Here is a 26,867-nt window from a genome sequence, read left to right as displayed (position 1 = left end):
GCAACACATCCAATACAAACACATATACATATCGGTTCTATTTGACACTTGCGCTTTTATTGTCCTTCCTAACCTCCCCACCCCTCCACCCCCAACCAACTCCGTCAACCTGGCACTCTGACTGGCTCACTCTTACTAATTCTAGCATAGGCGTCAACTCCAAGGAGCTTCAGCGCCCCTTTAATCCCAAATTCGGTTAATCTGTGCACCTGCTCTCCTTTCCCCAAAGGCCTCTCCCAGGTGTGTCTGTAGAATTCAGTGCCTATTTCTGCGACTGTCCTCACCTCATTCATTCATCATATTGTTTTTAAAATAAATATCTGTTTCTGTCAATCTCTACAACTAAACTGTGAACCTTTGAGGTTAGAGTTTGTCTTAATCCTTTTTATATTCCCAGTACCTGGCACACGGTTTGACACATCCGAAGGTGCTCGATCAAGTTTGTGTGAATTAAGAGTAGCCAAAGAAGGTGCAGAGAGTATTACTGCGAGAAGCGCAGCTCGGGTTTTGATGTCCTTAGCGGTGGCAGGATCACCTAGGAGCCTGGTGTCCAGCCGAGTGGAAGGCCCGCTTTCTTCCTCTAGGTGGAGCTACGCGGAATCTTTAATGGGAGTATGTCTAAGCAGAGTGGGAAACAAAAGAATAGCGAAATAAACGGTGGAAGGGTGAGTGTGGACGCCTAAGGATCTTCAGGCCCTCAGAGACTGTCGCCCAGGGGAACAGAACTGCGATAGAGCTGCACAGTGGGTAAAACATCACCTCCTCCCCACCTACCGCACCAGCCTTGCCCCCTCACGTGATCACGTGAGAGTGGCCCTACCGGATCGGCTAAGCAGTCACGTGAGCGGTCTCTGTCATGTGACTACAGCCTCCACTCGGTTCCGCAGTACGGCTTCCTGCAGGTTCCTCCAGCTGCTGTCGCCCTCGCTTCTTTTTATTCCGCGGCCCTAATGGAGGAGGAGGATGAGGAAGCGCGGGCGCTGCTGGCAGGCAGCCCCGACGAGGTCGGCAGAGGTGCCCCTGCTGCCCTCGGGACGCTGCCGGCCCTCTGCGACCCCAGTCGTCTGGCACACCGACTTTTGGTGCTGTTGTTGATGTGCCTTCTTGGCTTCGGTGAGCCGTCTGGCGGGGCAGGGAGGGGCTAATAATCCAGGAATTCCCGACTTTCTCTCGGAGAGTCCAGGAACTCAGAGACCTGCGCCGCGCTCAGGAGTGCCACGGGGACTCAGCGCAGCTTCTGGCTTCAGCGTGAGCCTCCCCTCCTCACCATTAGCTGTCCCGTCCAGCCTGTGGACGTTGCTGGTTACCTGGCGTCCTGGACATGGGGAGCCGAGTACTGAGCTGGGCGGGTTTTGTCCCTCTTTTTTGCTCCCCAAGAAGCCTCAGAGGCTACCGGCTCTCCTCCTGGGGCAGTGATCTGTCTGCATCTTCAAGGTTCCTTTCCTGGCAGCTTGTGCTCGAGAGGGATTCAGAAAGCTTGAACTACTACTCCCGCCCCCGTCCCCACTACCCCGCAAACAAAGCTAACTCTCAAACTAGTCTTTTAATAAAAGGAATGATTTCGTTGGCAATCTTTTCTGTTTCTCATCCTCTTTGGGAAAATGTATAAATGTGTCTTTCTCATTGCTTCAGTGACTAGAAATATTCTCTTATTCTTCCGGCCTGTCACTGAAGCACTGATACTGGACTGAAACACGTGGTGGGCTTGGTGGTTGTTTTCACTTACGAAATCTGGTGACTCCGAAAGCTGTTTCTTGGAATAATTTTTGAAACATCTTTCTATGTTCTAATTTTTAATTTATTCAGCAACTTACCTTATGCTAATATTAGTTTGATATAAAAAGAATAATGTGTTTTTCATGGGGCCAGCAGGAACCTTGTGATAACCAGGTTTAGGAACATAGCTTTTTATGCCACTGCTGAAATATATATAAGTAGCCATGAAAGATGCTTTGGGCTTCGGTTTTTATGCAACTTCCTGCCTTTTTTTTTTTTTTTTTTTTAAAGATAGTGCCCTTCCAATTAGCTTTAAAATAGGGCATTGATATCCTTTACAAGCTATTAAAGCCAGGAACAGAGGTTGCTGGGTTTAGAATAAAAAAAAAATCAAGAAAAAATCCAAAGCACTTTAAGAAAATTATTCCTATTCGAGAAGACATTATGTTTGGTAAATTCTGCTTATCTGCCTGGGTTGGAAGCCATATTCATACCTCTTTAATGACTGTTTTCTTTCCTTTGAATCCATACCTTTGAATACCATAGCTTCTGGTATGTACTTCTAAAGAGAGTTAGAGAAATGGAAGCAGTGTTATCTTGTAGGCTACCAAAAAATCTGTGAATTATATTATTTTAAATATAAATTCGAGCATGTGAATGCCAAACCTCTTCGCACTTCTCTGTCACCTGCCCCAAATATATTATTGTTATAATGTTTTAATCCTTTAGAACCTACAGTTTTATTTTTCTTCATTCCTGGTACTGTAATCACTAAATTACTTGATCTTTGGTGTTCTGTTTGTAGAATTAGAACTCTTGTTTCAAATTCTAGTTCAGTCAGAATAGTTAAATTCTCAAGATAATGGTGACCCCAGCTAAAATTATTAGAAAACTGCTGAGGATGTTTGTAAAATTTTGTGTGTGTGTGTGTGTGTGTGTGTGTGTTATGGTAGCTTTAAATAAGGGAAATACAGCTGCTGCATGAAGATATTAATGAAATAATGGATGTGAAGCATAATGAAAGTAAAATGGAAAAAATTGTTAATTGTTAACTTAATTCAGATTTCCAGTATTTGCTGTATATACATACTAAGAATTTGTTAATCATTTGGCATGCTTTCTTTGAGTTATTTGGCTACAACTTAGAAAATATTGATGGCTCAGAAAGAGGCCCCAAAAATATTTTATACAGATTAAGTCCTTGAACCCCTACTATAAACATTTAAAATTGCCATTTGAGTAGTAATTGCAACTTGAAATTTTAATATGGATGGTATTATGACTTATAAAATATTTACTTTTCCCTTTTATTTTCAAGGCAGCTATTTTTGTTATGATAATCCTGCTGCCCTTCAGACTCAGATTAAACGGGTAAGTTAATTTTTTTTTACCTTTGATTCTTTTGTTAACTTCTTTGGAGCAAATGATTGCTATTGAGACAATACTATTTCCATAGTATTGCCAAACATTATTAGCAGATTTTTTTGCATTTCGCTCTCCCATTGCTTGATCATCAGAATGACAAGTGATTTGGTGGGATAACTTTTTTAGTTCTTAAATATGTTTGTTGTTATTACTGTTTTTTAAATGTGGTTACTTATTGTAGAGGACTGTCCATGTCTGTATTTTTAGCCTAGATTTGCATTATAAAAAATATTTAGTATTTACAGCTTTTTGGTGTCTTAGTTTCCCAGCTGCTGAAATGAATACCATACAATGGGTTGGCTTAAACAGTGGGAATTTATGGGCTCACGGTTTTGAGGCTAGGGGAAGTAAAAAATGGAGGTGTCAGCAAGATGATGCTTTCTCCCTGAAGACTGTACTGTTCTGGGGCTGGCTGCTAGTGATCCTTGGGTCATTTGCTTTTCTATCACATGGCAATGTCCTTTCCTTTCTCTTCCAGCTTCAGTTGACTTTGAGCTTACTTCTCTTTGTGGCTTTCTTCCTGTGGCCTTCTCAATAAGGCCTCCAATATCAGGGTTAAGACCAGTCATGATTCATTTGGCCACTGAAACTAACTAAAAATAACATCTTCCGGAAGGTCCTATTTACAATGGGTTTACAGCTGCAGGAATGGCTTAAGATTAAGGATGTGTTTTTTTTCTGGGGTACATAATTTAACCTATTGCATTTGTGTATTTAAATAGTCTTTTTTCTTTGTACAGTTTTTTTTTTACCTTTAGACAGACAGAAATGCATAGATTTGGAGTTAGTGGTGGGTGGGGGATGGGCCAAGATGTTCTTATTCTCTGTGGGAGGAGTCCCCACTGCTGGTGGTACAGGGGGAATAAGAATATAGAAGGTATTGGCAGATGGAGGCAGTTTCTGTACAAGGGGATCTGATCCTAGAATCCATGTGGCCCCTGAAATAGTGTGTGGACTCCTGTATGACTTCATTTTCTGGGGCAGGAGCTATAATTTTCATGACATTCTCAAAGCAGCTAGTGACTTACAAATGGTTAAGACACTCCTGCTTTACATAGTGATAAAGCCGTGGGTTTTCTGTCTGATGGGCTGAAATGACCAATTCCTGAGACACTGGGGTTTCAAAGAGAAAAAGAGTTTTATTGCTGAGCGCAAAGCATTAGATCAGATGGCCTGTTGGCCCAAACATCTGTCTCCCCAAACTGCAGTAACCCTGATAGTTTTATAGTATCAAAAGATGGGCAGGTTTTAGGACAATAATGATTTGAGATGATGAGGTTAGAGATGATCTAATTATTGAGCATGTGAGCATGTGCATGTTACTTACATGTTTAGTCACAGAAGATGGTGGGCCAATTTTGATTAGGGCCAGTTTCCTTTAGCAAGTTAGTTTTGGAATTGGGGTGGGTTAGTTCTGGGCTGACTCAAGGCCCTTCATTAATAAACATTAGGGGCTGTCTTTAGTGATCATAAGGCTCTAAATTTGAAAAACAGGATAAGGGGGTACAAGTGAGGGTCAGTCACAAGGTTTTTACAATCTCAAGTTAAAGGCTATAAGTTGTACAGTCATCATCAGAGATCAAGGCAGCTGGATTACAGTTCAGAAATTTCAGGTATTTCTCTCTGTATTCTAATATACTAGAGAGTAAAAAGAGATATCTATGTAATGATTCAGTAATCATAATTATGTCTATGTCTTAAATTCTAACTTCTTGGTTATAACAGAAAGAATGAATGTAACCACTTTCTATTTTAAATTGTCATGTTTTGATTTGTTAGTTGCTAAATTTAATTGCTTGGAAAACAAGAGTTTTATTTTCTTTCCATATAGGATATGCAGGTGAATACCACCAAATTTATGCTGCTGTATGCCTGGTATTCTTGGCCCAACGTAGTTCTTTGTTTCTTTGGTGGCTTTTTGATAGATCGAGTGTTTGGAATAAGGTAAGCTTGAAGAAGATCTCTCCTATGGGTAAAAACTGGTTATTAGGCAAATCAAAAACTAGTAATTATTTCTGGAAAGAGCTGAATAAACATCCACATTGATTGTGATAGCCTGCATTTGTTTTTGTGTTTTTTTTCCCCCTCTTTTAATGATTTTTCCATTTCTCTGGAATTGGTTTGTGAAGCTTGATTGGATTTCCTGAAGAAGTTCAGTTCAGGTTAGGGCTGTTAAATGTTGCTTATGGAATAAACTAACTCAGTCGCCTAGAGGCAGTTTATGCCCAAGCTTGAGATCAGACAAACCAGGGTCTGAACCTTATTGCTGCCACTTGCTCAACTTTCTAGCTGTATGACTTTCTCAGCCTCAGTTTCCTCATTGGTAAAATATGGATAAATAATTCCTACCTTGCAAAGTAGTTTTGAAGATTAATTGAGAGTATTTGGCACATAAGTGGTAAGTGCTGCCCCAGTGAGATTTTCTCTGTCTGTCTGTCTTTTGGGCATTGAACTTTTTGTGGCCATATCTGTTAGAAGCTGAGGAAGGAATAACACTGTAAGCTTTACCACTTTTCATCCTTGTGTATATGTGTGTGTGTTTTAGTGGAGATTTTAATGGGGTTATAGACTGGGAATATTTTCAGAAGAAAGAGTCCAAGATGATAAAGGGTCTTCAGACCATGTCAGGTGGATAAAGGTCAAAGAAACTAAGTGTTTAGACTTGGGGGCTAACTTTGACAATGTTTGAAGGGTTAGAGTATGAAGGAGGAATTAAATTTATTTTGTTTGGCCCCAAGGGTTAGAATTAGCCTGAAACTTCAGGAGGGTGAGGTGGAGAGGAGGGCAGAGTCCATTTAGTGTGACAAAGCCTTTGATGGCTTTCAGGTTGACATAGATGATAAGACTTGCTTTGGACCATAGTGAGTTTTCCAGTGCTGGAGAACATTCAGTAGAATGTGGTATAGACATTTCACAAAGAACTGGTGAGGGATTTGAGTCTCAAGTTTGGTTTACTCAGAGGACCTTTAGGGTCTCTTCTAATACTGAAATTTTATTTTTGAGGGGAAACAATCAGGTATTGACTGTCGAATGTTAGTTTAGGCAGATTTGTAATTGTATTAAGATGGTTGGGATTTGTCTTTTTAAAAAAATAGTTTTTTAGTTATCAAAAATTATAACCTCTTAAAATTATTTAACCCAGAATTTCTTAGAATCAATCCTAAGCTCTTAATAGAAATTTTATAATGAATTTCCATTTTTTTGTATTATCAACCCTGGGAACTTCTTAAAGATTATTTGCTAAGTTTTTATTTATTTTATTTTATTTTATTTTATTTTATTTTAAGAGATGATAATAGCTTTAATTAATATATGCCATTATCAAGCCTCTAGAATCTCTTCAAGAAGTCAGACTTCTGTAGATCAGCATTCAGGCTGGGAAAGTTGCTGATTTCAGCATCAGACCAACACTTTACTTTTCTTTCCTTAGAGGGAATGCAGAGGGCAAAGAAAACAAAGCGAGTATTATTAAAGGGCTTGGTGATGGGATTAATAGTAACATACTCTTAATTCTCTCTCTCTCAAATAGATGGGGCGCCATTATTTTTAGCTGCTTTGTTTGCGTTGGACAGGTAAGGAAGGCCAAAGTGTTCATTGATTATGTGATAGCAGCTTTTAAATTCTTGTCAAATCCCACCAGCAAAGATGTGTTTCGTGAATACCCAACTTAATAAAGCAGGGTCCACACATGTCCATGCGATGTAATGTGTAGTTCTCTTTTAAACCTTGAGATAGATGAACATTAAAATTATAATTTCACAGATTTACCATGGAGGAATGTTAAAACCAGAGTAGAGGTTGTGATTCATCCTAAGTTGCTTATTGTTTCTCTTGAATACTTTTACTTTTTGATTGAAAGTAAAATTCTACGTTATAGGTTCTTTTTGCTCTGGGTGCAATATTTAATGCTTTTTGGCTGATGGAATTTGGAAGGTTTGTGTTTGGGTAAGTTACATATTATTGTTATCCTAACATCTTATTGTTTTAGTGTTCATTTGCCAATTTATTAAGGATTTTCTTTTTTAAGAAATGTGATACCTCTTGGAGAAATTACTTCAAATCTTTAAAATCTAGCCTCATATACATAAGTATTCTTACTTGTCTTAATTTGCCTTTAAAATAAACAAAAATATTGAGTGATCATAGTTAACTCTGTTGGGTTCAAATATTAAGTAGTTCTCCAGAAATGATGTTTTTCCTAGGAGTTTTTGCTTATTCTATTATATCGACTGTTATTTAAACCTCATTTTAAGAAGTATAGACCATCAACTTCTAGGATGGTAATTCATGGGCATTTCACTATTTCATAGTGGGTGATATGCATATCTCTTTTGGACTCTATTCAAGAAGATTGATTGAGCACAATACCCCTAGGCTGATAGTTTGATGAGAATTATGGTCGGTTTAATACTGAATAGTGTTCAGAAGACTGGACTCAGTGTCTGAGTCTAGTCTTGGGCTTAGTGCCACGAGAGATGCAGATAGCCATTATTTATTTAAGCTTTAATTTAAGAGCATAACTTATTCAAGCTTTTCACAGATACCAGAGACATGTGGACATATATAACAAACCCCAAAATTACTCTCAGTGAGAGACAAGGAAACAAAACGTATATAAAAACATGAAAGGAATTCTAAGAAGGAAATGGGGTCAGAAATGGCCTCATAGATGAAGTGGGCCTTGATGGAAGTATAGGACTTGGATTAATAGAAGAAAGGAAAATATTTTTGGACCAGGATGGGGTGGTGGGGAGGGTTCATTGTTAGGATACAGAGGAGGGGAAGATCTTAAATGAGGGCCTGGAGTAGGAATGGTAAGTATATGGATCTAATGGAAGGAAAGTTAAAACCCAAGAGGTAGGAGACTATTGAATATGAAGGATGAATTGGGAGATTGATTAATGGACAGCTTCTCGTACTGGTCTGAAAAGTGTTAAGTTTTTTCTGTTTTCACAAATTAGGGACCGTCCTCCCACGTCAACAGTAAATACGTTATCCCTGGTAAGGTAGTAACTCACTCCTTTTATTGCCTGTTATGGTTCCTACTGCGATATATCAAATTACCCCAGAATTTTAGCAGTATAATATAACCATTTCATTATGCTCGTGGACTCTGTGAGTCAGGAATTTGGGCAGGGTACAGCATGGATGACTTTTCTGTGCCCCGCGGTGTCTGGAGCCTCAGCTGGAAAGATCCATTGAAGGCTGGGGCCTGGAATCATCTGGCTTCTTGACTCACATGCCTGGCACCTGGGCTGAGGTGACTTAAAGACGAAGACAGCTGAATGGAGTTCCCAAGTGAGCATGTCCTTACTGTGTGGCTTGGCTTCCTGATAGCATGACAAACTCAAGGTAGTGGTTCAGGGCTCTGAGTGCGAGAGTTTGAGTGAAAAGGCAGACGTTATATGCCAAGGATGGGTTTGTGACCCACCCTTGCAACCATACAGCATCACTTCTACCGTATTCTATTGACTTGAAGCAGTCGTAAGCCCACCTAAATTTAAGGGGAGGAATCATAGACCTCAACTCCTGGAGTGAGGAATATCAGAAACATTTGGGGCCACGTTTTAAACTCACCGCATTGCCTGACTATGGTATTTCTTTAAAAGATGTGCCTTTTCTTTATTTTCTCATTTTTAGGATTGGTGGGGAGTCCTTAGCAGTTGCCCAGAATACATATGCTGTGAGTTGGTTTAAAGGCAAAGAATTAAACCTGGTGTTTGGACTCCAACTTAGCATGGCTAGAATTGTAAGTATGATGACAAAGCTAATGAAGCAAAAAATTGAATCTTATTGTTATCTTTCAAAAGTCAGAGAGTGGAGAGAGAGTGTGTGTGGTAAGTTAGTAAATAGATAGTGATTTTTATATATTTTTCTAGAATATAGTATACCATGTATCTTATTTAATGGAGGCATTCCCAACCTATGTCAGTTGGGAAGCAGTCTAAAATGGCTAGCTGAGTGTACATTAGTTCAAAGAGTCTTAGCATTGAAACGGATCTTAAGGTTTTTATTGCCTAATTTCTTATCCATTTTTGGCATATGGTCATCCAGGCTCTACTTGTGTGTGTCTGTTCGGATTGATCAGGAGCTCACTTTCTGATGGGGCAGTCATCTACTTTTGTTTAGCTCTGATTTCTTGAAGCTCACTTTCTTGGTGATCTCCTCTAGTTTTTCGGCTTTAAATAGCATTTCTTTGCTTCCAAATTGATACCATTCATGCAGACTTTTTCAGCCATATATATAACTGACTTTTTGACAATTCTGCTTGAATGTCGAATAGGCTTATCAAGCCTAATATGCCCCAAACTGAGCTCTGGTTATTCAACTCCCACTGTCCAAACCAGCTCCTGCAGTTTTTTCATCCTCAGTTACTGGCAACTCTGTTTTCCCAGTTGCTCAGGCAAAAACTTTGGTGTCCTGAAATCTTCCTTTTCTTTCCCACATGCCACATATTTTCTGTCAGTAAATCCTGTCAGCTCTACCATCAAAATACACCCAGAATCTGACCACTTCTTACCACATACACCGTCAACACCCTGGTCCAAGAACCATCATGTAACAGGGGCTCAGTGATTGCTGTATGAGTGAATAAATGAATGAGGATATTGGATATTGTCTACTACAATTTATACTGCCCTCTTTATGGACATTCAGAAGAATTTTTTTTCACACCTCAGCACCAAGAAAAGCTGTGCTTTTTTTGAGCTACTGATGTACTTTATCTTAGGTGCCCTGTGAATTTTATAATTTGTGTTTCATTTTTTGCTTTGGCTACTAGGAATTTATAAACCAACTCTGCTATTTTGAGTACCAGCATTTTCTGTAAATTGGCATTTTTTTCTGTAATATTCTTATCTGTGCCTTTATCTTAACTATGATAATATTTTTCTTATAATTTTAAAAATTGTTTTAAATTTATCTCTTTTTAATCTGGGTCCTATTAGACCTATTTCTCTAAGCCACCTGAAATCCTGTTTTAGAACAAGGCAGAAATAAAAATAATTGTAAATTCTGTTGACTTTTTTCTTCTCTTTTAGGGCAGTACAGTAAACATGAACCTCATGGGGTGGCTGTATTCTAAGATTGAAGCTTCGTTGGGTTCTGCGGGTCACACAACCCTTGGCATCACACTTATGATCGGTTAGTGAGTTCTGATGTCCCCTGTTTTGTGTCTTCTGAAAACATGTGATAGGAAGTATGTGGCAGAGTGGAAAGAGCACTGGAATCCATGTTAGACCGCTTTGGTTATAGTTTCGCCTCCACCATTCACTAGTATTTTTACTTAATTAGAAATAGTGAATCATTCACCTTGTTTGTATTTTTTTTCCACTTCTTAAAACGAATATCTTACTGTGCTTTGTCTACTTCAGCGTTGTTGTAAGGAGCAAATGAAATAGTGAAAACTCTTTGAAAACAATTATGGAATTTCTCCATGTGAGGTTTTAATAGTCTATTGAGCAGAAGGGAGAATTGTTTCCTTTTGATGAAATTCAGTTGTTAGTGAATAGAGCTTAGATTTAATGGAATGCAGAGGTGATATGATATGGTTGAAAGTCCACTAATTTGGGAGTCAGGAGCCTGAGTTCTAGGCCTGGATCTAACTAGTTCTGTCATCTTGGCCAAGGAAATTAACCTTTCTGAGTCTCCAGTTTCTCTTCTATAACATTGAGGATGTTTGACTAAGGCAAGTATAATTATCTTCTGTCCCTTAATTCTCTTAGCCAGTGGTCTGTGGTGCTCATTGCTGGGTTGATCACTGAGAAGTGTATGAGGCTCTCTGGATTCACCGTCCATGCTTTTTCTCTGAGCAGTACATTTATCAAACAGCCCCACAGTGTGTATTCAGCTGCTTGCAGAGCCCTCGAGAGACCTGTGGGAATGGTGGGCAAAATTCTGTGCCTAGAATTTGTATATCTTTGATACCTTATCGTTCCTTGTTGCAGCCTGATGAAAAGAGGACAGTAGAGAGATAATCCTAAACAGGCAAACATGGACCCAGGGGCTCTTCCTTTCTCTTTTGCTCACAAATCCTTTCCCTTACTTAAAACATTTTTCTTACTCTTAAATACTTCTCCATCTTCTATCCATTCCCTGTACAAGGGAGAATTTGAGGATTTTAGAGCCAAAAAAGACCTATGCTATCATCAGGTGAAAGCCTCTCATTTTACAGGTGGGCATCCAGAAAGGTTAAGTTCTGTTCAGCTCTTTAATTCCAGAACTAGAACCTGTGTCTGACTCTCATTTCAGTGATTTTTCAATTGGACCTGATTATGTCAACCAAGTAAAAATATATTTATAGTATTCTTTTCAAAATTATTCTTGAGAAGGGTAAATTTATTCAGTCTTTATTGTGATTTACTTTAGTGATAGAAAATCAGCTTCAGTAAGTAATGCTGAATAAGCAAAGGAACAAGAGAACCTGAGAGAGTTGTGCTATGGGAGGGGAGAGCTCTTTGGGCTCCCAGAGGATAGGAGCAAAGGTTACAGACTTTGAGAAGGAAGTAGGAGGAAGATGAGATGATTATAGAAACAGGCTTTGCTTTTGTAATGTTTTCACCTCTGGCATCCATCAATAATTGTTTCTTAAACCAGTGAAGAATGAGGACTCGCCTGTTTTCGACTTTCTTCAGTCTGTGTTCTGCATTACAAGACCTGACTAGTTTGTTCTAGTCTTTTTCCTCTAATCTCCAACCTTCTCCTGGGACCCTGGCTGCCCTTGCAGTCCTCGCCACTGCCCCTCTCCTTCCTGCCTTGTGCTACAATCACAGGCTTCTGTAGCCCTGTCTTTAGCTGCCATCCTTCTCAGCTGCTAAGTTCTCTGCTGTTTATATAACGTACTGTCCCTTAGAAACCTTTAGTCTGGTTCTTTTTTAAAAAATCTCTCTTTTTACTTTTAGGGGGTGTAACATGTATTCTTTCACTAATCTCTGCCTTGGCCCTTGCTTACTTGGATCAGAGAGCAGAAAGAATCCTTCATAAAGAACAAGGAAAAACAGGTAAGTCTAAACTTAAAAAAAAAACAAAAAAAAAAGACAAAAACACAAAGTGAGACTTCGGGGATTTATGGCTATTTCAAAGTGATTTACAATGAGTTAAGTTGCTAATTCAGCATTGTAAACAGTGGGGCTTACTACATGTTTTTTATTTTTTTCTTTTATTTCTAAATTCTATTTCTAGTTGTCTAAATTTGGAGGTACATTTCTTCCTTACCTGTTGTTTGCAATGCCTTTAAGACTACATTCTTGATTATGCTTTGTATATTTGCAAAATGATTATTGTTCCTGGAGGGTAGATACAAATCTTAGGTTCTGCTTTTTCAAATGTCTTGTTAAATTATCTCAGGATCTAATATTTCTGTAATTTACTGAGATAAGTAGTTTTTAAACTGAATTCCAAAGATTAATCATGTGATAAAAAATATTCTTAACTGTAGATGAAAGCTCCCTAAATATGCAAAACTATGTGAATAACACCTTCCCTTTCTTTTATAAGGGGAAGTTATTAAGCTGACAGATGTGAAGGACTTCTCCTTACCCCTGTGGCTCATATTTATCATCTGTGTCTGCTATTACGCTGTGGTGTTCCCTTTTATTGGGCTGGGGAAGTGAGTATTCTCTAGCATTCCGTTTTTGTTGGCTAAATTGTAATGAGAGCTCAATCATATAAATGCATTTTTTGAAAGCTATATACCTTCTTTGGATACAGTTTATATTTACACAGGAATTGTTTTACGTCATCTTGGGGCACAGTTTTCTTAGCTTAGGGCTTAGTATTGGTTTAATAGTTTTATTTGATTTTTTTGAAGAAATGCCACATAGCAGTTTTTGTGCCATAATATTGATTTGTTTTTGATTTTGGACTAGTGTTTCTTATTTCCTCTTTATTCCTTGATTAGAGATCTGCATGTAGAACTGAAACAGATCCTAACACACTGTTGGTTGCCTGTAACTGGAGGCTGTCTCCAGTTGCTGGGACTGTAATTCTGCTGTACTCAAATTCAGGGGTTAAAGTGGATGCTGCTTTGCTTTATCTTTTCATTCTCTCTTCTCTTCCATTGTCAGCTGCTTAAACAGGGCAGTGTGTGTGTGGGAGTGTGTTTGTGGGAGTGTATCTTTGCACTTATAATCTTTAAATTCAGGTTGTAGTTTTAAATGATTTGAGATAGAATCCTATTATTTAGAAAGACCTGTCCAGTTCTGCTTTGAAGGAAAAGAAGCAGTCTTTAATTCTCTATAGTCATATACTTAGTTTTCTGAAAATTTGTGGGCACTGTTTGCTGCAGAAGTAAAAGAATGAAAGGACATCAGTACATTTTATTTAGTTAGTCAAGTATTTATTTAAGCACATAGGCTTTGGCAGATTGCTTAAAAATGAATATCAGAAAAAGGAAGGAAAACGGTATCAAGCAGGAAGAGTTTATTAAACTTAGAGTTGTTTTTATTCAGCTTTATTTTGCCTTTATTTTTTTGAAGGCAGAGTAATTCTCTCTAAAGTGTTTATTTCTCTTTTTCTCCATCTTTTCCATTTTAGAGTTTTCTTTATAGAGAAATTCGGATTTTCCTCCCAGGCGGCAAGTGCAATTAACAGGTATTTCATTAATTGTTGTAAGTTTTTATTGCATGCATAGTGAAGTCTTTAATTATGATTAAATGTTATAAGAGACAAAAAGGATTCATATGACAACATCTTCAGTGTGAATGAAATCCAAGACTATATTGGGACCTGAATCCTAAGTGGCTGTCTTTGCACTATAGGAAAACCACAGAAATCTTGGATTGTTCTTTATAGTTTGTATTTCTGTTTAGTGATGACTGGGAAGGAGACTGTTTTAGAAGAATATTTAATTAAATGAGCTGGGATTTGCTTTGGCTGCTGTTTTGGAGGGACTTCTAGATATTTTTTTAGCTGTATTGCATTTCATTAAATATCTCATGTGTTCTCCGGACAGTGTTGTGTATGTCATATCAGCTCCCATGTCCCCAATATTTGGGCTTCTGGTGGATAAAACAGGGAAGAACATCATCTGGGTTCTGTGTGCAGTGGCGACCACCCTTGCTTCCCACATGATGTTGGCCTTTACGCTGTGGAACCCTTGGATTGCTATGGTAATGTATACGGGTGAACGCCTGGGGGGCAGGGCCTCAGGGGGGACTCGGTAGGGGCCATGCCAGGAGGCGTGATATGCCCCGAAAACCAGTGACTATGCTTCTGACAGTGGGGAAAACGATGAATTGATTTCAATTCCTATAAAATAATGATTTCTGAAGTATCAATTTAAATGTGTAATGCATAAGAGATCTTTTATTTCATTCAGCTTAGTTAGGGTAACCTTAATGCTGAAATAAAATTTGAAATAAAATAGTCTTATAAAGGCCAGAATGCTTATAAGTTCTACTTTTTTCCCTCGCACTTCGGTAAAAGAGTCCATTCTATTACAGGTGGGGGGAGAATTTATTGGCCTAATAATATCCATGACTTTGCATTCTTTTGTCTTTTACTCATAGTGGGTCAAAAATTATAGTAAGTTCATCCAGTTTTTGTTGTTCAAAATGTCATTTTTCAAGACCGCCAGGCTGATCTGCTGTATTTCTTGCCTGTTAAAAAAGAAATATCTGTGAACATTTTTATTGGTGTACTTTTAGAGGGTTTCTGTAGGCCAGATTCCTAGAAGTAGAAGTGCTACAGCAAAGGCTATGTACATTTAACATCTTGATAGATGTTGGGAAACTGCCTGTCCAGTAACTTCTACTCATTTATGGCTTCAACAGTAATACATGAACATATCTATATTTGTTGTTTAATTTGTAATTCCTAATAAATACTGGAAAACCAGCTTGCCTAAAACATTGGTAATAATGTTCACCAAATTAACTCCTTTTTTCTTACTTTTTCCTTGACTGTTGTTCTGGTGTGCTATGGCTGCCGAATGCAATACACCAGAAATGGATTGGCTTTTTAAATGGGGGTTTATTAATTCGCAAATTTATAATTCTAAGGCCATGAAAATGTCCAAATTAAGGCATCAAGAGGTAGATACCTTCTCTGAGGAAAGGCCGATAGTATCCAGGGTTCCTTTCTCACATGGGAAGGCACATGGCTTTATCTACTAGTCCTTCTTTTCCTGGGTTCTGGTTTCACAATGGCTATATCCAAAATGTCTCTGGGCTTCTTTCTTAGTTTCTCTCTTAGCTTCTCCTGGGGGCAAACTCTGGATTACATATTTTAGCTTCTCTCATAGGTTCTCTGCTTGTTTCTCCTGGGGCATTTCTGTCAAAGCATCTCCAGGTATCTGGGTCTGTGTCAGTTTTGAGCTCCCTCTCCCTCCCTGGGCTCTTTTAAGGACTACAATAAACTAATTAAGACCCACCTTGAATGGGCGGAGGCACATCTCCATGGAAATAATCCAGTCAGAAGGTCCCACCCACAATACGTCTGCCCTCACACAAGTGGATTAAAAGGACATAGTCTTTTCTGGGTACATACAGATCCAAACCAGCACAGCTATACTCTGGACTCCTGCCAATTATATATGCATGTCACATAATGACACCTGAAAAAGATTAAGACAGCATATTTGGATCTTGTCACCAGAGGGATACCCTTCTTACAGAGGATTAAGTTACTTTTGTATATTATGAATATGAGTTTTAACCTAATCACAATAAAACTTGCACAAATATTCAAATATTAGCTTTTCTGTCATTCTTGGTAAAATGCAGCAAAGGAAAAGCACCTTTTGGTTAGAAAAAACTTTTTCCCATACCTTAACTGCTTTCTTGTATTGCTTTCTGTAGTGCCTCCTGGGACTCTCCTACTCACTGCTTGCCTGTGCATTGTGGCCAATGGTGGCATTTGTAGTCCCTGAACATAAGCTGGGAACTGCGTATGGCTTGTAAGTATTTGCATCCCGGATCATATAGTGTCTCTGCTGTGTCAATTTAATTATCATTTAAAACTCCAGGTCTCCAAAATCTAGGCATCTTCAGGTTTGAGATAGCTCTGAACCTGGAAAAACTGGGAGAAGAAAATCATTTAATCTATTTAAGATACTGTTATGGTAACAAAAGAGCTCTAAGTCTCTAGCTAGAGAGTTGAGTGCACTCGTAGCCCAAAACCATAAAAGATAATTGCTGCCATCATAGTCCCACTGCCTGTTTAGCTGTTTAGCTGAGGGCTTCTCAGTGGGAAGTTAGGCTCTGATCTCTGGCCCAAAAAGGCAAAAGGGGAGAAACAGTATCTGTGACTGGTACTGACATGGTCTTCTCTTTCACAGTGTACTGAATGAGGCAGGTAAGGGATTACCTTTGAGCACATAGTCCAGTGGTAGTAACAGTCATAAATGAGTAATTAGAATACTTCGTACCATGGAGAGGTTTGAAAGAACAAGGAGAGAGGACATGGCTGTCTGCCTGGAGCCTAGGGAGGCTTCACAGCAGAGGCCACAGTTATAGAATGGATAGAAGTTTTCCGAGAGATGAGGGGTGGGAGGCAGGGTGGAGGGAATGGCAAGTGCAGAGACCCTGGGGTGTGAAAGGGCATGGTTTAGTAGCCAGTGGTAGTGAGGGTCTGGAGAAAAGATGTCAAGTAGAGCTGGAGGGAGAGCGTTGGGTCAGTTAAGAGATGTTTTCAGCCATGGATAACTTGAGTAGTTTTGTTTTTTCAGCGCAGTAACTGTAGATTGAACTGGTGACAGGGAGTTCAGGTGGGGATCTGTTCTAATTCTCCAGGTAGAAGTGAACGAGTGTGAACTAAGACTAGATAGTAGTGATGATAAGGCCTGAGGGATTTTTTTGGATTGTGTGAGGAAGGAGGAGCAGTCAGAGCTGACTCCCAGTAGTGAGGTCAGGCCCCCGAGGAGATAAGCAGTTATATTCTGTTCTGTCTGAAATATGGATCTACTTACCAAGAACTGAGATTATCAGGGCCCTGACTCATCAATTAAAAAGGTAAATTCTCTTTATTTAGTCCTTTTTTTTAAAGGCCGAAAAATGGAAGAACTGTTAGTAAATTATTCTGAAGAGTTTCAATTCTGCCAGACAACACATAGCTGTTTAGAAAATGATTGCCTTGTCATTATATATCAGTTCCCTTGTAGTTGAAGTTTTATGTTGTGTAATTGAAAAGCTTTCTCCTTTCTCAGAAGTGTAATTTAAAAATACACAGTTTAAAACACAGCTCTCACTTTAACTAGCATCCTAAAAACTAAGAAGAAAGAAAAGCGTGAAGACTGTCTTCATCTCTGTCAAAGTGGTGGTTCATTCTTGTCTCTGGTTATCTTGTCCTGGTCAGTTGACACATGTAAAGAAAGGGTCCTTATGCTGCTTTGATGGTTTTCAATGGGTTCACGTTGTACTTGGACTTCATATTCTATCTGAGATCATTTTGCATTAGGTAAAGCTTTTTAAGACTTTCCAGATCATCTTCACTTTGTTCCCATATCCATACTGTCTGCCTTTTCTGAGGGTTTAGGTAGGTGGCCAACTGTAGCAATTCTTTGGCAATTTTGGTCTCTGGTTGGTCATCTAATTAAAATTTGCATTTATTGTCATAGATTTATATAAACATATATAGTGTATATACACACACACACGTGCACACAACACATAGTAATGAATAACATTTGAGGCTAAGGCGAATGTTAGGAACTCATGCGTAATTTGGGAAGATCCTTTTACTGAATGCATGAGTTTTCTTATTTTTGAAAGTGGCATACTGTCTCAGGAACTGGACTTATCTCTGGAAACACAAATATAAAACATGGCCCCTGCCTTTGAGGAGCTCATGTAAATGGAGTTTGGTTCCTTTGGACCGGTTGTCTAAAATTCCAGGTTTCTCAAAAATAAGGTTAGAATGATATTTATTAGAGATAATTCATAAGAAAGACACAATGATCTGTGAGGTACAGATACTAATATTTGTAGTGAAGTGTTAGTCTGTGTGAAGACTTTTGAAAGTGAAATGCATTTTACATTTCTTAAATTTTAGCATGCAGTCCATTCAGAATCTTGGGTTGGCGATTATTTCCATCATTGCTGGCATACTCTTGGATACTCGGGGATATTTATTTTTAGAAGTTTTCTTCATTGCCTGTGTTTCTTGTAAGTATGCCATGTGGCAACATTTAGTTTCTTTTAATGTGTAGCTGAATGTTTTCGTTTTTTACTTTTAGGATTTTGTTGTTGTTTTTATGTTACTGTTCTTCCCCATCCTCCCCAACCAAATCTGTAAGACATAGATTAAAGTAAATTAACAATGTACCTCACTTGTAAAGGAAAAAGCCCAGTGCCTGGCTTTCTGAGGTCTTTACTGGCTCTGGGGTGCTGGGAGTCTAATGACCATGTTCTAATGGTCAGTTATTTAATTTGTAATGGTAGACATGGTGTTGTCAGACCCCAAAGGATGATTCTCTTTGGCTTTCCATAAGACAGTGTAGGGGCTGGCAGTGGTTTGGGAAAGTGCCAAGAAGGACCAGCTTGTACCCAGGGAGAGGAGGGGTGGCAGGGCTGGCGGGGAGGGTCTGCTCCCTCTCCTGAAGGGACTCAGCATCCCCGCCTCTGGCCTGTCATCCCTGGTGTCAAGTAGCCCAAGGGGAATATGGTTTGTAACTGAATTTTAGTGCTTTTTGGAAAATAACTATAATGTGAACAGTGTTTTTATTTTTAAACTCTAGTTAATAGAGGTTTGATTGTGCCCAAGCTTTACTTTGTAATTTATGATTACATAGGAATCACTGGTAAGAAATAAATATTTTTTAAGGGCCCTGTGTTTTCTCACCCCTAGTGTCACTTTTATCTGTGGTCTTGCTGTATTTGGTGAACCGTGCCCAAGGTAAGTAGAAGTCAGGATATTTTCTTCTCGGACTCCAGTGGGTCATCTTGTGGAGTGCCTCTGAGAAGGCTAGAGCTTGAGTTCCATGTAGCAATGACATTCTACTCATCGTGGTGGAACACATTTAGTTATGTTGTATATAATTACATATTCTAGACTCTCGCATTTATTAAAATTGTCATGTTCCTACTGGCCAGTTCAGTTTAAGTTTTTCAATTCAAAATTTTAGATGTTATTTTTATATTAACATAAAGGAACTTGACTTTTTTTCTTTTCTTTTTTTTAGAACTTAGTGTAACTAAAGCTCCTCCTGTGTTATTGTCTTATTTTTTTTTTTTTTTTAAATAAGTAAGCAGATTTATAGCTGCAGTTTGCATTTTTTGAGGTTGCAAGTATTTGGATTAGGATAGAAATTACAGGGTTTTTTTCTTTAGCTTATATAGGTTACCTGCATTAGTGCTTTTTTCTTTGCTACTTTTAGGGTTTTGATGTTGCCCTTATTTTTCTAACTGGCTTGCTTCTAACATGTGTTTTATGCTTAGCAGAATGTACTATACATGCTGTTTAAATAATTTTAGGTCATTTCCTTTAATTTCTCTAAATGTTCAATATTATTGAATATTAATACAGTGCCCCAGTTAACAAAACCTGAAGCAATACACAAGCCCAACCTTAAAAAATAATTAAAATTAAGGGGTGATTAATTATATTTCATAAAGATTCCTTTCTTAAAAAACATTGTTTCCCCTCGGCAAAGTTCTGGTAGGTGAACTATTTCTTTCTCATCTTCCGCAGCTTTTTCTGTTACTTGAAATAAGATATATCTATGCAAATGTTTGCATGTGTGTGTATTTTTCAGTTGTATTTACTGATAATGTGTTGAAAAGAGTCTGTTTATTTGTGTTTTAGGTGGTAACCTAAATTATTCTGCAAGGCAAAGGGAAGAAATAAAACTTTTTTCTCATACTGAGTAAGTATTAAAGGAGAAAAATTATATTTGTTTTGAACATCTTAAATATTAACATTTTATTTCAAAGTTTTGGGTCTGGACTTTTAAGAAGTCTTTTTCTTGAGTTTCAAGAGCTAGCGATTAGACTGGGACTGTTACAACAGAACTCTTGTTTCAGAAATTTAAAAAGGTAGATAAAAGGATTTAAATTTTTACAGAAAGAATTATGCTTTAAATTGCCTGCTGAGGGGTATTCGCCTACCCCACCTCCATGGTTGCTAACATGACCACAGACATAGGGGACTGGTGGTTTGATGGGTTGAGCCCTCTACCACAGGTTTTACCCTTGGGAAGACGGTTGCTGCAAAGGAGAGGCTAGGCCTCCCTATGGTTGTGCCTAAGAGCCTCCTCCCGAATGCCTCTTTGTTGCTCAGATGTGGCCGTGTCTCTCTAGCTAAGCCAACTTGAAAGGTGAAATCACTGCCCTCCCCCCTACGTGGGATCAGACACCCAGGGGAGTGAATCTCCCTGGCAACGTGGAATATGACTCCCGGGGAGGAATGTAGACCTGGCATCGTGGGACGGAGAACATCTTCTTGACCAAAAGGGGGATGTGAAAGGAAATGAAATAAGCTTCAGTGGCAGAGAGAATCCAAAAGGAGCCGAGAGGTCACTCTGGTGGGCACTCTTACGCACACTTTAGACAACCCTTTTTAGGTTCTAAAGAATTGGGGTAGCTGGTGGTGGATACCTGAAACTATCAAACTACAACCCAGAACCCATGAATCTCGAAGACAGTTGTATAAAAATGTAGCTTATGAGGGGTGACAATGGGATTGGGAAAGCCATAAGGACCACACTCCCCTTTGTCTAGTTTATGGATGGATGAGTAGAAAAATAGGGGAAGGAAACAAACAGACAAAGGTACCCAGTGTTCTTTTTTACTTCAATTGCTCTTTTTCACTCTAATTATTATTCTTGTTATTTTTGTGTGTGTGCTAATGAAGGTGTCAGGGATTGATTTGGGTGATGAATGTACCACTATGTAATGCTACTGTAAACAATCGAAAGTACGATTTGTTTTGTTTGACTGCATGGTATGTGAATATATCTCAATAAAATGAAGATTAAAAAAATAAATAAATAAATTGCCTGCTGAGAGAGAGGGAGAGGGGAGGTGGGGTGGGGAGGGGAGCAGCGTGTGGAGAGAGAGACCTTTAGTACTTGTAAATTATTGCAGGAAAGGCCTTTTCCTAAGTCCCTGTGCTGGGTTTACCTCTCTAGTTGCTCTGAAATTTTCTTTTTCTTTAGTAGTTGAGGTAAGTTTTCATCTTTTCTTGTCACCATGCTATTCTGTGTTTGCTGACTCATTTGGGGCATGATAAAGTATATGGTGTGGGACTTCAGTTAATTTTTTCCTAAGTATGTACTAAAACATAATAGTGATCCTGTTTCCTGCTGTTATTTCGAATATTTTAGACATTGAATTTTTTATGATTTTTAGATTTATTTGTAAATATATATATCATAAGACTGCAAGTTTTGTGACTTCTTAATAGATAGAAGTTCAGTAGAATATAGTATTTTGGGAGGGGTTTTCTTGACCATCTAGCCTCTCAAAATTCATTTTGTAGAGAGGTCTTTAAGATTTTTAAAATTAATATTACGTTGAACCTATGCCATCAATTTTAGTTTTTCCAACCAGGATCAGGATTTCTTACTGTTTAGTTTTTCTTTATTCCATTAGCGTTTTATAATTTGCCTTTGGATAAATTCCTGAATTAATGTATTTAAGCATTTTGTACTTACAACATATTGCCTTTTTCTTTTTTTAGTATTCACTCTAGCTAAATTTCTTGAATGCAGAAATGCTATTAATTTATGCAGATTTAACCTTTTTTTTCCTGCAGTTTTGGTTGTTTTGTTACCTTTAGTATTTTTGGTCAATTTCCGTTATGTACGTAATTATGTTATCAGTAAGGAGTATCTATCATTTTTCCTTCCCCATGTTAAATATTTATCTTTGACTAGCTATTGCCAACATTTCTACTAAATTAAAAAAAAGAAAAAGTAATAGGAAATATCCTTCTCCTCGGTTTTGAGGGGAAATCACAGAGTGGGGCTCTTCATTTAAATAAATTGATGGTTATTTAGTTTTTTTAAGAAAAATTTACCATCTGTAGTTTATTAGCATTTTAAGAAAGGTCAGGTAATGTATGTGTTTTGAGCCTTGCTTAGGCTTATGGAGAATTCTATAGTTGTTTCTAATTTCTATTATTTGTGAATTTATGTTAATTATTTTGCTTATATTATTTCAACTGTTCTTTTCCTGTAGTGGAATAAGCCCCAGTGGAGAATTCTTTCATTGTTTCATATATTATTTCTTTAACAGTAAAAGAATTGAGATTTAAAGCAGTAGTGAAATATAACCCCTTTTCACTTAAAATTTGGCAAATACTAAAATGAAAGGAAAAAAAAAAGAGATATTACCTAGAAAGCTGAAGCTTTCTATACGGACTCTTAAATTCAGGTGGCATAAAGTTAAGAAAACACTTTGGAAAAAGTATCAGGATCTTTGACATAGTAATTGTACTTCTAGAAATATATCTCAAGAAAATAATCAGAAGTGTTAGAAATTTAAAATATTTTTATGGTAGTCTTGTTTTTTATATAATGAATTGGATAAAATGTAAGGAAATGGCTAAATATATCATGACACATCCATGTAATAATATGTGTTAAAATGCTTTAGAAGGATTTTTAATGTCATAGATAATAACATCCCATGTGTTAAGTGAACAAAATATAAAAGGGCAAATATAATTTCCTAGTTTTATTCAAGAAAGAGTATGCACATGTGCATATTTCTGAAACCCAATTATTTGTGTGTACTAGATAAAATACTGAAAGAGAAAAAAACCCAAATATTATTTGAAAGGTTGAGTTATACATATTTCTTTTTCTTTTTTCTCTTCTGTATTTTCCAAACTTTCTACAGTGATCCTGTGTTTGTTTCATGATCAGGGAGAAAAGTTAAAAAATTATCCTGCAAAATGTGTAATTTTTAATAGGTGACATTACATGTCTTATAATCTTATGTTTTTCATTTTATAAACCAGATGGGGCTTCATGTTTTCTCTCTCCCCTTTCTGAAAATTTATTGCATTATGTTTTGCAGATGAGAAGTTTAAAAGGCTGTGTCACAAGAAGGTGGATTCCCATACCTTTGTTGGAAAATCTCCATTTTTTAAATTTAGAGTTTAGTCATTAGGGAAAATAATGGACTGAATAGTTATTATATTAATATTTTGAATATACTTTTCTCAAAGTGTATTTGTGAGGATTATTTTAGCCCTGTGTCCTTTGTATTGGGAATTGCTGAAGAATTCTATTTTAGAATATGCTAATCAACAGTGAAGAGTTTGAAAAAATGCTTTGGAATATGCAGGTAGATTCTTCAATAAGGACAGTAAATAATGGAAAATATTGTATCTTCTGTTGAGAAAATTTACACTAAGTCTGTGTGAGGGATATGACCATTTCTTTATTTTAAAGCAAAAAAAAAAAAGGTTTTTGTGGGGGTGGAAGAGTTATTTTATACAGAATAAACTATGGCATTAAAACTTTTATTCCCTTTTGTAATAGGGAATAATAATAATAAGGGATGTGAAAGATTTTTTTATGGGGGAGTTCTTCATATTCACAAAAAGCAGATTGTATAGTGTGCTCTTGATTACGGGAGACTGCTGAGCAGTGGCCCTTTCGAGCTTCTTTACCCCACTGTTACTGAATACCCTAATTACTTAGGGACATAATTTTGTGGTACTTTCTGTACAGTTTTTTCTTATAATGTAATGACTAAAAAGTGTCCTTCAAATTATGATAATTGCGTATCTACATGGATAAATAAAAATACTGCAAAAGAAAAATTATGTCTTCTAACTTTGAGTTTAAAGAATATTAAAAGCTGATTTTGATTTTTAATCATATGGAAAATGATCTATATTAAGACAGTCTAAGTTGTAATAAAGTTGTCCTAATTACAGTGAAAGGTCATCGTGTAGTATTTTCTCCAGAGTAGGACCTTAAGTAACATTTATTCTTATGGTATTGAAGAAACAAAATACAGATATGAAAATACTTCTAACAAACCTTAAATGCTTTCTACATGACTCCTAGACTTAGCATATTATTTATCAATATTGAAGAATTTTGTATGTGTTTTGTTCTCTATGGGCATTTTATTTTTAGACAACAAATACTAAACTAACTTATTTAACTTGCATTGTTCAAATTACATGGCATCACTCTGTATGCTAAACGTTCTGGAACAGATTGAAAGTGGCTTCCTTCTTAATTTTATTTACGTCCTTTTTTCTGATTTACTGTTTCTGGTGTCATGATTCAGTAGGTCGTTCTTTTGGCTTTGCTTGCCGTGTGTCTGTTCTCGCACACGTTGAGGAGAGCTGAGGAAGTGATCTGCTGCTGCTGCTGGAGAGCCTGCGTGGTCTGACCCCTGCCTTACTCGCTTTGCTGCACTTTCCACACCCACCTTATTAAACTATTTCCAATGGGTCACGTTCCTTCCTCTCCAGTGGGCTTTGTCCGCAGTGTTCCCTTTGCTTGGAATGTTTTCTTCGGGCTGCTCCACAACTCTATTTCACCAGATTTACAACAGAATACAGCCCCCAGTTCAGAACCATTCTTCAGGGAAATTCTTCCAGACATCAGGCTAGACCAGGTTCTTCTAAAATTCTTGTGGTTGTCTGAAAACTCTCTACTTATTCTTCTTAGCTGACCTCCTCTTGTAATGAGGGAGAGAGAGAGAGAGAGAGAGAGAGAGAGAGAGAGTGAGTGAGTGTGTGTGTGTGTGTGTGTGGGTTGGGGGAGGCAGCTATTGGCTGTCTGGCTCCTCCTTTAGACTGTAAGCTCCATGAGGGCAGAGACTGGTAAGTGATGATTGTATCTGTAGTGCCTAGCACAAAGTTGCTACAAGTGAAAAGAATAGATGGGAATAACCTTTTGGAGGAAAAATTGGCAATATGAATAAAAAGACTTAAAAGTGGGGAGGGGAACTACATACCTTTTGGCTTGGCAATTCCTTTTCCAATAATTTATCCTAAGGAAGCAATCAGATAAATATATATAAAAATATTTTTGAAAATAGCCTAAAATAGAGGAAAAAATTATATTGCATTCCTTGAAATGAAATATTAAGTAGTCACTTTCTTTTAAATACTGAGTTTATTTCATGTGTATACTTTTATCTTCCCACCATTTCCATTTGTCTGACCACTGCTACTACTATGTCCTATCATAACATCCCCTATGTACTTAAAAACTAAACAGGCAGGCATTTGGGACAACATATTCTTGGCAAAGGAATCTGGACAACATTTTATCAGACATGGTAAGGAAAGTTCTTACTCTGCTTCATAAAAAGGACAGCCAGGTATCAACTATTAAAGAAATATTTAAGACAGCAAGTTTTAGCAAACTCTTTAAACTATTAAAGAGACTTCCTCCACTGCCAGAGATCTTGAATTGCCTCTTGATCAGTCATCCAGAAGCAACTCTTCATGTAATTGATGAATTTGGCTTCCACTTTGGGAAGAGAACCACCTTTTTGTCTTATGTTTTTGCTTTAATGTCTTCTACAGAATTAGGTCCTTTCTGTGTTTTAGGTGTATTTTCCTGTGTTTTGAAGGTTTCTTGGCCTTTAGATCTTGGTGTTGATGGTTTCAAGACTTTTCCATTTGGTTTGATTTTTGTGTATTCCATGTAGATTTCTTCCCTGGAGGTTTTCTTGTTTCCTCTTCATCAGAATCATCTTCATCGTCATCTTTGTAAGCAAGTTTTACTTCCTTCTGTGGAAACTTTCTATCACTTCTTCCAGGGGCAGATTGCTTTCCAGATATGCTTAAGAGTTTCACATCCTCCTCCTGTTCATCTGACTGCATCTTCTTGCACAGCTGCCAGGTACTGTCCACTAATATGCACAGGCCCCGACCATACTTCAGCCATAAGACTGCAGACGGTGCTATTTCAAAGCCTCCAGAGGTAACCATTGGCTGTACGGATGTTTTCAAAGTTGCCCATGTTACTTTAATTGGACTGCCTTCACAATTCCTTGCCTCTGCTTCAACACTGTGCAGTTCATCCTTTGCACCAGCCTCTAAATTGACCAATCATAAAGATAACTCGTGCTCATTTCTATCATTATCCACCTTAAGGTGATAACCATTGTCGGTCTTTAGTTCACAACTGAAAAGAGTTCTGGGGCCTCAGGGGACTCATGTCCATGACCATAGAGTCTTCCATGGGATGGTGACAGCACTTAGGTGGGAGAGGAGGTGGACAGAGATAGGCAAGCACCGTTCAGAGAATAGCGCACAGGACGGGATCACACCAGGTCACTAAGTGTTTTTGTCCGAGTACATACTGATAGGAATGATATTGATGGCATTTTTAGATGAAACATTCAGATCTGCCATTTTTGTAAAAACAAATGCAAACATGTTTGACAGGTATGTGCACGAATGTCTCTGTGTGAAGACTTTTTTTTGGCTTATATTTTCTAACTTTTCAACACTAAATATTGTGTAATGAAAGTTAAAAAAAGAGAGACATAATTCAGTGCAAGTTTTGAATGCTACTATTTGAAGACAGCAGTAGTGTTCCAAACAATTTTGAGAGGATGTAGATGGGAGACATGGGGCACCAAGTTAGAAATAGAATTTGCATTGTCAGGGAGAAAACTGCATATGGAGGGAACAGTAGGGGACAAAACAAGAAAGAATGAGGTAAAGGATAAGTGAAATAATGCACTTATTTTTTGGTCCTAGTTTTCAGGGGTAGAAATTGCTGCTCTAAGTTGTTGCAAGGCTGGAAGGCCTCAGCTTCAACCTCATACCCCTTGGGCTGCATGAGTTCAAATTCAAGGATT

General features: G+C 37.8%; 1 protein-coding gene and 1 pseudogene across 2 annotated transcripts; one reads left to right on the top strand and one right to left on the bottom strand.

The window, feature by feature from the left end:
• The first annotated feature begins 863 nt into the window (after nt 1–863).
• On the top strand, nt 864–23,535 carry MFSD1 (major facilitator superfamily domain containing 1). Of its 2 annotated transcripts, XM_037841841.1 has the most exons (16): nt 864–1,113; nt 3,035–3,087; nt 4,973–5,085; nt 6,671–6,713; nt 7,019–7,086; nt 8,782–8,890; nt 10,182–10,284; nt 12,042–12,140; nt 12,637–12,748; nt 13,675–13,731; nt 14,093–14,249; nt 15,939–16,036; nt 18,130–18,242; nt 18,925–18,972; nt 19,882–19,942; nt 23,100–23,535. In XM_037841841.1, the coding sequence occupies exons 1-16, from the start codon at nt 951–953 to the stop codon at nt 23,101–23,103; spliced, it is 1,401 nt and encodes a 466-aa protein (XP_037697769.1). In that variant the 5' UTR covers nt 864–950; the 3' UTR covers nt 23,104–23,535. The 2 variants fall into 2 exon arrangements, with proteins under 2 accessions (XP_037697769.1, XP_037697772.1); XM_037841844.1 differs by lacking the exon at nt 23,100–23,535 and having other exon boundaries at nt 19,882–19,946.
• Nucleotides 23,536–25,430: 1,895 nt separating this feature from the next.
• LOC119538730 lies at nt 25,431–26,242 on the bottom strand (annotated as a pseudogene).
• Between the last annotated feature and the right edge of the window lie 625 nt (nt 26,243–26,867).

The sequence above is a fragment of the Choloepus didactylus genome, chromosome 1 (assembly GCF_015220235.1).
Source record: "Choloepus didactylus isolate mChoDid1 chromosome 1, mChoDid1.pri, whole genome shotgun sequence".
NCBI lineage: Eukaryota > Metazoa > Chordata > Mammalia > Pilosa > Megalonychidae > Choloepus > Choloepus didactylus.
This window is presented reverse-complemented; position numbering and strand designations above follow the sequence as displayed.

What these genes read in the sequence shown, in the direction of transcription:
- MFSD1 (XM_037841841.1), top strand. Translation starts at nt 951, where the DNA reads ATGGAGGAGGAGGATGAGGAAGCGCGGGCGCTGCTGGCAGGCAGCCCC. An exon ending in TGGCATCACACTTATGATCG is followed by an intron (nt 10,285 to 12,041) that starts GTTAGTGAGTTC and finishes TTTTACTTTTAG; the next exon opens with GGGGTGTAACATGTATTCTT. An exon ending in GGAACCCTTGGATTGCTATG is followed by an intron (nt 14,250 to 15,938) that starts GTAATGTATACG and finishes TGCTTTCTGTAG; the next exon opens with TGCCTCCTGGGACTCTCCTA.